Source organism: Pongo abelii, chromosome 5, assembly GCF_028885655.2.
Source record: "Pongo abelii isolate AG06213 chromosome 5, NHGRI_mPonAbe1-v2.0_pri, whole genome shotgun sequence".
Lineage (NCBI taxonomy): Eukaryota > Metazoa > Chordata > Mammalia > Primates > Hominidae > Pongo > Pongo abelii.
Window position 1 is genome coordinate 31,515,081 of NC_071990.2, and position 13,185 is coordinate 31,528,265.

The window sequence follows — 13,185 nt, forward strand, 5'->3', positions numbered from 1 at the left end:
GCCAGTAGATGGGTGTGAGGGTGAGTATGACAGAGCGGTTACTTGGGCTCAGCAGTCAGACTGTCTCCTTAGAGTCATGAGTCAGCCCATTGACAGTTACTAAACTTCCTAGTGACCTCAGTTTCCTTGTCTGTAAAATGGGGCTGATAGCTGTCTCTAGGTCATAGGGCTCTTGTGAGGTTTAAATGATTTAATTCATGTAATCCCTTAGGAACGTGACTGACTCTTTTTTTAAGGTACAATTCTGTAAAAGAGTGGGACCCATCCATTTAGGTCTTGTTTCCTTATTCCAGGTGTGATGAAACCAACTCTCCCCAACACTTATCCTGACCCCCCGTTCTGTGCCTGCAGGTGGAGCACTGATCTGTCCCTTACAACCTATGGTGTGGGGGGCAACCAGGAAAAGCCCAGGGTGGTGCCAAGTATGAGGAAGTCACAGAGTAACACACACACACACACATACATACCCATAACTACTTATATACATAAATATGTACAGATACATACATATACGCACTTATAAACACACACATACACACAGATGCCCATACCTGTTTATACATCCACATGTGCACAGACAGACACACGCACATCACACACTCCCAATTCCTTGATTCAGTTTGGGGCCTGGGTAATTCCAATTCAATCTCTTTTAAGAAATTTAAGAATCTGAAAGAGAAAGACCTGAGAATTTTTGTCCGACAAGAGACAGACCCACTTCAGGCACTGTGGGACTTTCTGAGCCCCATGTGGCCCTGCTCCTGGAAGCTCATGGAGGAGCGGGAAAATCTGACTTTAGATCAAGGTTCTGGAGTCCAGAGGCAGCCCTAGGAACTGGCCTTCCCTGGGTACCAGGCCTCCGGGAGTCCACCAGGTCCCCTTCCTCATATCTCACCTATGACGTCTCAGCCTGCCTGCCACAGCCAGGGGCCCCTCCCAGGCTTTGCTGCACAGCAGGAATCTCCACGGGGCTCTAGAAGGAACAGGAACAGAGTTTAACTCAACCCCCTCGGGTGAGGCACCCTCAAGTCCAATTTTTTGGTTCTAACATTGGTGATACCACTTTTCAGTCTTAAAATGTCTGTTTCGGCCGGGCGCGGTGGCTCACGCCTGTAATCCCAGCACTCTGGGAGGCCGAGGCGGCCGGATCATGAGGTCAGCAGATCGAGACCATCCTGGCTAACACAGTGAAACCCCGTCTCTACTAAAAATACAAAAAATTAGCTGGGCGTAGTGGCGGGCGCCTGTAGTCCCAGCTACTCCGGAGGCTGAGGCACGAAAATGGCGTGAACCTGGGAGGCGGAGCTTGCAGTGAGCTGAGATCTCGCCACTGCACTCCAGCCTGGGCGACAGAGAGAGACTCCGTCTCAAAAAAACAAAACAAAAAAAAGTCTGTTTCTTTTGTGATTTGCAAAAAGGTTTATAACTTTTGATACTCACAACTGCTACTTTCTATTAGAACCTAGCAGTCCTTCGTGGTACTTTCATCCACTGTGTCTCTGCTGATTCCGTTTCCTGGTGTTTTATCTTCTGGTTGGGTTAAAGATTATATGTAATTGTTGGGCACAGAGGACCAGGAAAGAAAAAGATTCCCGGTGAAGCTGGACCCAAGTACATCATTGTTGACAAGGGTAACTACTGTCCTTTCCTATTTACCTCCCTGCACTCCTTCTCTGTCCTCCCTCCCCACCCATCCATGGGAGAGCCTCAGGAGCCTGGACCAGAATCCCCAACCCCGCAGTAGAAATGCGGAGGAGGATGAGGAGGAAGAGGAGGAAGAGGAGGAGGAGGAGAAGGAGACTGTTCGGTCTCCTCTTTCCTCAAACATGGATGCCTCCAAGGAACATAATTCCAGCTCCGAGAGGTCCTGACGTGGGGCCCGGAGGACCCCAGTACCTACCGGCAACATCATCTCCTTGCCATGCTCCAGGTGTCTGAGCAGCCATCTAGTGCAGTGACACATCGGGGCTTCCCTTGTGGCCTCCCCGGTCCAGAACCTCTCCGAAGTGCGCTGGATCCTCCAAGCTGCTCTTTGAACCGCTGTCCAGGTCTGCAGGTCCTCGTTCAGGGACATGAAATCTCCTTGTCGTAGGCGGACTTAAAGTGTCCTCCGAGGAAGCTCCTGTCCGGAGCCACCACCCAGCCAGGCAGCAGCATCTGCAGGTGCGGTGCCCTGGACCTGCCCCAGGGCGAGCCGGAGGCGGGGCCGGGGAGGGGAGGGAGGTCGCCCCGCCCACCCCAGCTCCTTCCTCCCTCTGTCATTGGTCAGAGAACAAGTCAGTCATGATCCAGATTGAAGGAGAAACCTGGAGCAAAATGTCCCCAGCCCTTCCCCACCTGGGAGGGATCAGCTGAGGCCCCGCCCCCCATCCCTGGGAGACCCGGGCCCATCACTCTGGGATCGGGGCGGGGGACACCTGTGCCTGGAGTCTGAGGTCACTCACCGGCTGACCCTGGTGGTGCTACCGGCCCAGGAACCTCAGGCCCCTCAGTAACACATTCCCTGCGGTCTTCGAGAACTTTCCTCAGGGCGCCCACAGCCCTGTCCCATCTTCTCCACCCGCGGCGCCCGCGGCTTCACGCTCTGATTCTCGCCGCGGCTGTGGAAGCTCAGGAATCGCGTGCCGCCCACGAAGGCGCTGCTGAGGAACTCAGGGCTCACGTGGTGAAAGCGGAGCCCGGCGGCCTTCAAGTACCCAGGGTGCGGGCCTGGGCTCCGGGAACCGGCACATTGCGGGTGGGAGAGGCGCAGGGAGCCTGGGACCCCGCCCCGCTCCCCTCGGGTCCCCACTCGCCCCCTCTCTCCCGGACGCCCTCGCCCTGACTCCCCGCGGGGACACAGCCTCCCGGGCTCCCTCCCACGTCCCGCCCGGTACCGGAGCCGCTCACTTGGGAGCTTCTTACTGTGTGGGGGGAGCTGGGGAGGGGACAGAGGGACGGGAACCGGGGGAGGGTGCGTGGGGCGGCGGCTCTGGGAGAAGTGACCTGAGGAATCTGCAGACCTCAGCCCGGGGCGGAGGCGCCGCGAGAGGAGCTGCTAAGCCCTCCAAGCCGCCCTTTCCCTCTTGCCTCCCCAGCCCAGTTCATCCTGATGTTCTCACCAGCCCAGTTCTCCACAAGGTCAGGACCCACAGAGGAGCAGGAAGGGGGTTCCGGGACCCAGGATCCGGCTTCTCTGGGTGTCTTGGAGTCCAGGAAGGATCCTGGAGATCTCCCACTTTATGAAGCTCCTCCTCCACTGATTCTGATGGCTTCTCTAGAACCCGAGACCAACTGATAAGGGCGTCCTATCTGGATATTTTCCCTGAATGACATAATCCTTGTCTTTCTCTCCTGGAATCGTGGATCCAGACCATCATAGTGATCCAGTCAGCCCACTCTCCTTCTTTTCTCACTCCAATCTCTCTCCCTGAGCTGGACTCTCCGCCCACCCTCACATTCTGGAAAAGTGCAGTGGTGTGAGCATGGCCCTGGGGCAGAATTGTCTGGGTGCAAACCCGGCTCCATCCCTACTTTTGTGTGATCTTCATTCCTATGGCATTAACTGTGAAAGGGAAAAATAACAGGCACAAGCCGTGGATGTGTAGTCAGAATAAAATGAATTGGCATTTTTAAATTGCTAAGACCACTATTTGACACATAGCACAATCGAAGTGTAAAATGTTATCATTCTTGTCATTTCTTTAGGCCCTTTTTCTTGAGCTCTTCCTCTTCTCTTTGGGTTCCCATGAAAATTTACCCTGTTGGAAGCTGATGTCAGCAAGAGACCTCCTGTTGGGAAATGCTGGCTCAGTGTGGGGCCTCCCTTTTAGTAAAGGGAAAAACCGATGGTGGACCAGCTAGTGAGTCAGAGTCCATGTTATTTAAACAAGATCACCTACCTAGAATTAACTCCATTTTGATAAGGACGTGCATCTCACAGATAAGGCCAGTGTCATTTATGAGGAGATTGCTTTATTTGTGTAGAACTTGCTCTAGTGCTTTTCGTAGTCTTGCAACACATTTCAAATCACTGGTTCTCATTTCACACTGACTGCCTCATAGGGTGAAGATGATGAGAAGTATCTTCATACTATATTCCCACGTTTGTCTATCGGAGTCACAGTCATATATTACATATGCAGATATTTTTCCTAGAAGTTTGAATTTATTGATATAGATTTTAATCTGAAATAGATAGATATTACCTAACATTTTTGTTTTTATTACCTCTAAGTTACACATGCTTCAGTAGTCACTACTGATACCTATGCATTTTCTCTCTTGGCATGTGACATTGACATAAAAATTGTACTTTGTACTTTAGTTTTGAGCAATTATTAATTATGTAATTTGGATCATCCCTCCCATTGAGTACTACTGGACAAGTGGGAAAAGAGTACATATTGGAAAAATCTGGTGGAAAGTATGAAGGGGCTAACCAAGCAGCAAAGATTTTCCAGGCCAGGAACAAGGAGAAGGCAGAAATGTAGAAGAGCAAGTTGAGCTGCAGGGCTGCTTTTGTCTTGGGTGATGTTGGCTGCTCTGGGCAGTGTCTGAGACCTTGGAGGGCTAGGTGGATAAAGGCTACATCTAAAGGCTGAGGGTGCATATGTGGCACTGTAAATCCCTGGGATTAGGATGGGACCCAAAGGGCTGACCCATAAGAGCAACACAGTCAGTTCTCAGGAGTGGCAGCTCAATTTTTGTTTGAGTGGTCCAGCAGTTTTCACTGCTCTTATTAAAAATTGTAATTGAGGATCTTCCCAGTGTCATAAAGAGGAAAAGAAATACACATAAAAAGGTTTGAAAAGAAGGAACAGAACTCATAATTTGCAAATGGTAATATGCTGAATGCAGAAAATACAAATGATTAGAACACTCTTGAAGTTAATAAGATATATATGTGTATATATATATATATATATATATATTTTTTTTTTTTTTTTTTTTTGAGACAGAGTCTCGCTCTGTCGCCCAGGCTGGAGTGCAGTGGCGCGATCTCGGCTCACTGCAAGCTCCGCCTCCCAGGTTTACTTACGCCATTCTCCTGCCTCAGCCTCCCCAGTAGCTGGGACTACAGGCACCCACCACCATGCCCAGCTAATGTTTTGTATTTTTAGTAGAGACAGGGTTTCACCATGTTAGCCAGGATGTTCTCGATCTCCTGACCTCATGATCCAGAAGTTAATAAGATATTTTTGCTTGGTAGGTAGAGGAAATTATAGAGCTGTTTTGCACAGATAAAAAATGAAAATTTAAAAAAATTGATTCAGCAAAAGTGCGTACATATAAACTTCTAAAACTAAACCTAACAAATTCTATACAAGATATCAATTGGGATATTTAAAAAACCCTACTGAGTAATAATAGAAGACAGTAATTAAAGAAGACAGTGAATTAACTGAATCAATTTACCAGGATCCTGGCTTGGATGATTCAATATAATAATGACATTAATTTCCTACAGTACTCTAAGAACTCAAATACATCTCAATCCAATGTTTATCAATCATTTTTGTGACACATAGGAAGCCAATTTTAAGCCTTATATCAAAATATGAAAGATAAAAAGTAGCTACGACACTCTAAGTAAGAATACAAAGCAGAGAGAATTTCCTTAGCAGATATTAAGACTTATGTTAGAGTTATTTTAATTAAGAGAGTCAGAATGTTGAGACAGGGGTAGTAAACTAGAACTTTGGAATAGAATAGAAAGCCCTGAACGTATGTAAAGCAGAGGCAACGTTACAGATCAGTGGGTAAAGGAAAAGGATTTAGAAAATAATTTAGGAACAATTGGTTATCTATATGGAACAATGCAATTGTACTCATCTCTTGTAAAAAAATGTGATTGTACTCATCTCTTTACAATAATATAGTAGAATATCTTCATCACTTTAGTGTAGGGAAAGATTTTTATGCAGGTTACAACTAAGTATTAACCCCAGGGTAACCTTTGACAGGATTAGAGACATTAAACTTGAGCTCCCAGATTATTTGGGGTTTTCCATTCCCCAGTGGACAGCGATAAATGACTAAAAGTTCCTCTGGGAAAGGCCTGTAAAAAGAATATATCTCGGAGTGAATTATAGGGTCCTTTCTCAAGGGCACTAGCCTTCTGCTTATTTGAGGGGCTCTGACATATCAACTGGTGTAGCTACTGGATAAGAATTTCTGAATACCCAGGACTCAAGGTTGGTGACTGTTCAGCAGACCTAGCAGTTTTTATACCTGTATGTGTCACGTGGCACCTTAATGCCTTGGTGAGAGGGGGCATCCTCTCAGCCCTCCCGGGAGATGTGGTTAGGAGATGTTAAGTAGTTTGCACATAATGGATACATTCCCACTTTTCCGTCTCTCTGAGCTGTGTTCAGACACTTTCCTCTGCAGTTTGCCTGTGATAGGGATTCTGTTGATATAGGCTACTGGTTTTCACAAACTGTTGCATATAGCAAAATCTGGAGAGATGATTTGTTTTAATAAACTCAAGGCTCTAGCCTGTTAAATTAGAATAATATCTGGGCCTGTGTAGTTTTGCTACAATTCCCAGATGATTTTGATACATACCAAATATTGAGAACCACTGCTTTGAGCTACTAGTTTTTAACTTGGCTGCTGATTGGAGTCAAACCTGGAGAGTTTTAGGAACAATACTGTTTCCAGGATCCTACTTTTGATGAATTAGATTTCACTGGTTTTACGTGTTGATCTAGACCTGGGGCTATTTAAAATCTCCCACGTGATGGAAAGGGCAGTCAAATTTGAGAAACACTGTGCTAGGCCACAGTTGAATTCGGGTTTTAATTAGCTAACCTGGCTGACTATTAACATCACTCTTAGGTGTTCAAAATAACACATTTAATCTAAGATACTGGGTGAAGGTCCCACATTAATGAATCCAGGCCAATCATGTCTCATTTCTCCCTATGTCAATACTGAAAGCTATGGGGAGAAATCCCTCCAACCAGTGCTCCTCATCACTCTCTCCATGATGATGCTCCCATTTAGCTGATCCCAAATAAAAGCCAGACAGCAAGGTTGCCTTTTGTGGTCCAGCAGGCCATGCAGCACAGTGTCCGGGACACGGAGCAGGGAGGGTACATGGAGCGTGGATCAGGAGGGCACAGAGAAGATACCAGCAGACCTGCCCTCTCCATTGCACTCAAAATTACACTGGATTTCCTAGCTAGTGCAATCAGGCAACAGAATATATCAACTACCTGAATTAATAAAAGCTTTAAGCAAAGTCATTGAATTAAAACTATATAAAATTATTTATATTTATACATACCACAACCAACACTGAAATTCAACAAAGAAAGAGATACTGTGAACACTAGCACAATATTTCAAGATCTTTGGAATAAATCTACTAAAAGATGCACAAGTAAAACCAGCAATACTTTATTTAAGAGTATTTAATAAATAAACATTACATGTTCATGTATTATAAGTCTCAGTGTGGCAAAATTTGTCAGTGCTCTCCAAATCTGATTACTGAATGAAATCTCTATTAAAAATAAAATTTTTAAAGGTACTTGGAAAAGTGCCTGTCAAGCTAGGAAAGTTGCCAATGATAGAAAAAACACTCTTGAAGTGAAAACTCAAAATTTATGGATTTACTTCACTGTATAGAGAGACATATTATAAAGCCGTGGATTATCTTGGGATGATGAAAATGTTCTAAAATTAAATATGCAGATTTAAAACTCTGAATATGTGAAAAATCATTGAATTGTATACTTTAGATGGGTGAGTGGTATGTGATTTATATCTCAATAAAGTTTAATGAAGAAAACATAATAAGATATTTTTAAAAATCCACTAGAATTTCTATGTTAAAATCATTGAGTTTTCCAAACACTGGTGAGAATACAGACCATCAAGATCTACCACACACCGCTTGCCACAGCCACTTTATCTAGCAGTGTGGCATCATCTCTTTGAGTGGGATATCATACACATATACCAGTAACTCCACTCCTAGGTGTATAATTTTGACAGATATGTGCCCATTGTGCCAACATACTAGTGCTAGAAGGCTTGTAACAGCATTGCTTGTAATTTTAAAAATCTGACAACAAATGAAATGACCATAAACGAGAGAAGGGTTAATTTAATATATGATTTATTTATTCAATGAAATGTTACAAATAATAAACATGAATACTCTACAGACACCTATAAAAACTTAGCAAACATACATTTGATCTAAAATGAAGTCTTGTAAGAATATACACAGCATGATTCCATTTGTATGAAAAATTCAAAATTTATATAAAGTTTGAGATAACCTATGTTGTTTTAGAAATGTATGCATGGGGTAAAGCTTTAAAGAAAGACATGAACAGGATTACTATGAAATCAGAATGAGGATGAACTCTAATGACAGAAAAGGGATTGTTATTGCTATGGGAATTGGTATGAAAACTTCTGGGGTTTTTTTCTGAGTTTTTTTCTTTTTCACACGGATCTTCCCTTTAAAACCATGTGTTAAAATGTAAATGTAATTCAAGTCCTTCACTTTTGGTTGTAACTTAACAGTGTAAAACTGGTTAAAAAAAAAGTAATGCTAATTATTTATCTGTAGTTGGAAAAATTAACCTTTATTCACAAAAGAGATGGGTTTCCCCCTACACCACTCATCAGAGAAGAGACCATGAATTGGAATGGGAACTCGGAATTGTCATCATCCTATAATTCTACTCAGGATTCTGTCCTTAAAACACTGGCACACTGCTGTCCAGTTCCCTTCTGTAGTGATGGAATGCCTATATCTGTGCTGTTCATTATGTCAGTCACCAGCCACCCATGAATTCTGAGTATTTGAAATGTGGCTAGTACAAGTGAGAAACTGGGAAAACCGACTTTTAAAATTAATATAATTTTAATTGATTTAAGTGTAAATAGTGCCTTGTGGACAAGGCAACATTACAAAAACAAAATGCAGCATGCGCTGTCTCTGTCTTTTGGTTCAGCCATCCATCGTGTGAATGACAGCTTCATTGTTACTAACTTTGAAAAGACCCCATTTCAAAGAAAAATGGAATTTCAGCTTCTCAGGGGTAAGACTTTCTTGAACTCAGCATCTAATAAAATACCCAAACCACACGAAAGGACCCTGTTTATCTCTGTTCTCTCTGGGTATAGAAAAATATGCTGAATTCTTAGTTGTATGCGCAATAAAGGGGTTTTCAATAGGAAATTTTTCTGTAAGGTGAGAAATGTATTCTAAATATAGTTCTCTAATTTCAAATGTTTTATCCAAGTTGCTTATAATTATTACTGTTTGGCTACTATAGTGTAAATATTTTTCAAATCATCTGAAATTTAAAAATATAGCAATATAATTCTATGCTGTGTGTGAAAAGGATTAAAAACAAGGTAAGCCCGTGTTAGCTTGGTAAATTACTACAATGTAAGAGTGTTGTACAATGTACCAAGTTTAATGTAAAAGATGATGAACACCTCACACAGCCCATTAAATTAATCAGAAACATTTCACTGTGAATGTGGAAGGGAAGATGAACAGAATTTTGAACACATTGGGTGTGTACAGAGGATCAGGATCTTGAATTTAGCATCACTATTACATATTTTTTATTTACTTAGAGAGACTTTAGCACTCACTATGTCTCAGGCACTTTTCTAGATGCTTTTGATGCATTAAAACACATTTAATCCTTGTACCAACTTTAAGAAGCAGCCACCATGCTAATCCCAATTTATGGATGAGTAGTAACTTTGCGTAACTCCAGCCAAGGGCGTGATAAGCTTCTACAGTTCTTCTGTAGTTTTTATTCCTAAAACATGTCTTTCATTCATCTTTTTTCTAATTAATGTTCAAATATATCTGCAACTGGTTATGTTTTGTAGGATAATTTTTTTGTCATTCATTCTACAATGATTTAGCTTAGCATTAAAAGTTTATGGAATTACCTTTTAGTTTGTAAATTAGAAACAAGGTAGGCATTTACCTCTTGTTGATATTCCCCAAACTTCATTGTACACAACATCTTCTCTCAAATAGGATCTCACAGAATCAGTTCAAGGTTGAACTCCTAACACTAAAATTTTACATTAAAATTGTATTCTCTGTTGCCCAGGCTGGAGTTCAGTGGCACCCTCATAGCTTGCTGCAGCCTTGAACTCCTGGGCTGAAGGAACCTCCTGCCTCAGGCTCTTGAGTAGCTGGGACTACAAGGCATGCATCACCATGCCTGGCTTGATATTTTCTTTTATCAGATAGCAGAGTGAAGCACTTGCATTACAAAAATAAAATACATAAAAATTATGATGACTTTGCCAATCTAACATATGACTTCAAATGGTAGTGGTTAAATTAGGAGCCAGTCAGCCACTTTCAAACATGTTTTTCAAAATGAAATTTTATGTGCCACATCTTCTTAATCCAATCTATCATTGTTGGACATTTGGGTTGGTTCCAAGTCCTTGCTATTATAAATAGTGCCGCAATAAACATACGTGTGCATGTGTCTTTATAGCAGCATGATTTATAGTCCTTTGGGTATATACCCAGTAATGGGATGGCTGGGTCAAATGGAATTTCTAGTTCTAGATCCCTGAGGAATCGCCACACTGACTTCCACAAGGGTTGAACTAGTTTACAGTCCCACCAACAGTGTAAAAGTGTTCCTATTTCTCCACATCCTCTCCAGCACCTGTTGTTTCCTGACTTTTTAATGATCGCCATTCTAACTGGTGTGAGATGGTATCTCATTGTGGTTTTGATTTGCATTTCTCTGATGGCCAGTGATGTTGAGCATTTTTTCATGTGTTTTTTGGCTGCATAACTGTCTTCTTTTGAGAAGTGTCTGTTCATGTCCTTCGCCCACTTTTTGATGGGGTTGTTTGTTTTTTTCTTGTAAATTTGTTTGAGTTCATTGTAGATTCTGGATATTAGCCCTTTGTCAGATGAGTAGGTTGCGAAAATTTTCTCCCATTGTGTAGGTTGCCTGTTCACTCTGATGGTAGTTTCTTTTGCTGTGCAGAAGCTCTTTAGTTTAATTAGATCTCATTTGTCAATTTTGGCTTTTGTTGCCATTGCTTTTGGTGTTTTAGACATGAAGTCCTTGCCCATGCCTATGTCCTGAATGGAATACTATGCAGCCATAAAAAATGATGACTTCATGTCCTTTGTAGGGACATGGATGAAATTGGAAATCATCATTCTCAGTAAACTATCGCAAGAACAAAAAACCAAACACCGCATATTCTCACTCATAGGTGGGAATTGAACAATGAGAACACATGGACACAGGAAGGGGATCATCACACTCTGGGGACTGTTGTGGGGTGGGGGGAGGGGGGAGGGATGGCATTGGGAGATATACCTAATGCTAGATGACGAGTTAGTGGGTGCAGTGCACCAGCATGGCACATGTATACATATGTAACTAACCTGCACATTGTGCACATGTACCCTAAAACCTAAAGTATAATAATAACAAATTTAAAAAAAAAACCAAAATTTTAAAGACAGTGTCGTTGTTTACTTCTACTACTGCTCATAGGTTTAGCTGTGGTCCTGCTATAGAGTTTGTTAAGAAAACTTCCCTGAGTTGTTTTAAATGGTCTTTTGAAAGCCAAACACTGCAATCCTATAATCACTGGAATTGGGAACAAACAATACATTTCTGGGCTTTATTTTATTATAACTTAAAATCTTAGTGATGGTAGGATTATTTTTCCTTATTGATTTTTTTCTAATATATTCAAAGCATTGATAATTGTGTTCAGTCAGTTGTATTTTATGCTGAATCATTTGACCATGTGAGGAAAGCAGATTTTTGGACTTTTAGCCCATCTTGACCAGAGGGATCAGTAAAAACCTGGAATGAAGAATTTCTTCTGGTACACACCTTTTTTCTTGTGTGCATTGCCCCTCATTCACACTTCTGTGCATTCACATGTTTGTAATTGCACTTTTTTGTATTAATTTGGAATCATTTATTAATTCCACAGTCAAGTTAATAAAATGGTTAAAAATAAATTTTACATGAATTTTCTCAAAATTCATTACTTGATCCATTATTCATTCTAAACCCATGTCAAATACCACTCTTTAAACCTCGTCTTGTATTAAAGTTGCTTTCATTTATTAATTCAATCAAATGGCATTGAAATTTGTAGCAAGAGGCATCTAAGAAGGCAGAATGTTTCTATCTGTTCTGGGACTAACGGGGGTAGAAAGATGTGAAAGGCAGAGGGAAAAGAGGCCTCACAGAGGCAGCCCAGATATAATGACACCTGCCTCCCTGGCCAGAAGCCAACTTCCAGGATCCAGGATTCAGGATTCAGGAGTAAAGTGTCCCAATATTCAGAAGGCTTCCTGGTCTCTCTTGAATTCAGTGCTCATTTGGCCAGGGCTAAGACCCTCACACACTTTGGTTTGAGGATCCAAGCATAGAATGTGGCTGTCGCTGGGACATTTCATACTAAGGAAGCCCAGCACATATAGACAAAGGGTCTAGAGGCCACCAGCCACCCTTCCATGGAGCTCTGTTCAAGGCACCTCCCCGTGCTCCGTTACTTATGTTGGTCGTGTCCTCAGGAGTTTAGAGAAATGGCCGTGTTGTCTCTGAGTGGAAGTGAGGGGGGGCCACCAGGGTAGTCAGGATTTTGAATCCTTGTGTCCTTTCCCTCCATCTCTACCAGAGACCACTTGTGGAAGTCCAAGAAAAAAAAGACACGAATGTCAGAGGTGAATCCAGGCCCATGGATCCATTGTGGTCAGGGGACTGAAGCCAAGTGGCCCAACAGTGAAGAAGTCTATGAGGCCTTGGTCACCTCAAAGCTCCTCCCATTAGGAGCTGCCTCTTACTGCCATCAGGGACCCCAGGAGCTGGATATGGCATTCTTTGTCATTTCTCATGAGGAGCTGGAGAGGTCCCAGAGCATATAGACCTTAATCAAATTGGAGCCAGAGTGGAGTCAGGTAAAACTCTCCATTGGGCAATATAATATGTTTGTTTTAATTTGCTACAGCTGCCATAACAAAGTACCACATGCTGTGTGACTTAAACAACAGAAATTCATTGTCTCACAGTTCTGGAGGCTGGAAGCTCAAGATCATGGTGTCGGCAGTGCTGATTTCTTCTAACGCTTTTTTCCTTGGCTTGTAGATGTATTCTCTCTGTGTTTTCACATGGTGATTCCTCTGTATCTGTCTGTGTCTAATCT

At 42.6% G+C, this 13,185-nt stretch overlaps 1 protein-coding gene across 1 annotated transcript; it reads right to left on the minus strand.

Annotated features, from left to right (window-relative positions):
* Positions 1–319: 319 nt before the first annotated feature.
* On the minus strand, positions 320–2,184 carry LOC129060200 (class I histocompatibility antigen, Non-RT1.A alpha-1 chain-like). The gene is made up of 2 exons (XM_063725438.1): positions 1,901–2,184; positions 320–973 (listed from the first exon to the last, which is right to left on the minus strand). Exons 1-2 carry the CDS (start codon positions 2,072–2,074, stop codon positions 896–898), a joined length of 252 nt encoding a protein of 83 aa, XP_063581508.1. The 5' UTR covers positions 2,075–2,184; the 3' UTR covers positions 320–895.
* Positions 2,185–13,185: the final 11,001 nt, after the last annotated feature.

What these genes read in the sequence shown, in the direction of transcription:
- LOC129060200 (XM_063725438.1), bottom strand. Translation starts at nt 2,074, where the DNA reads ATGTCCCTGAACGAGGACCTGCAGACCTGGACAGCGGTTCAAAGAGCA. An exon ending in GCAAGGAGATGATGTTGCCG is followed by an intron (nt 974 to 1,900) that starts GTAGGTACTGGG and finishes TGTTCCTTCTAG; the next exon opens with AGCCCCGTGGAGATTCCTGC.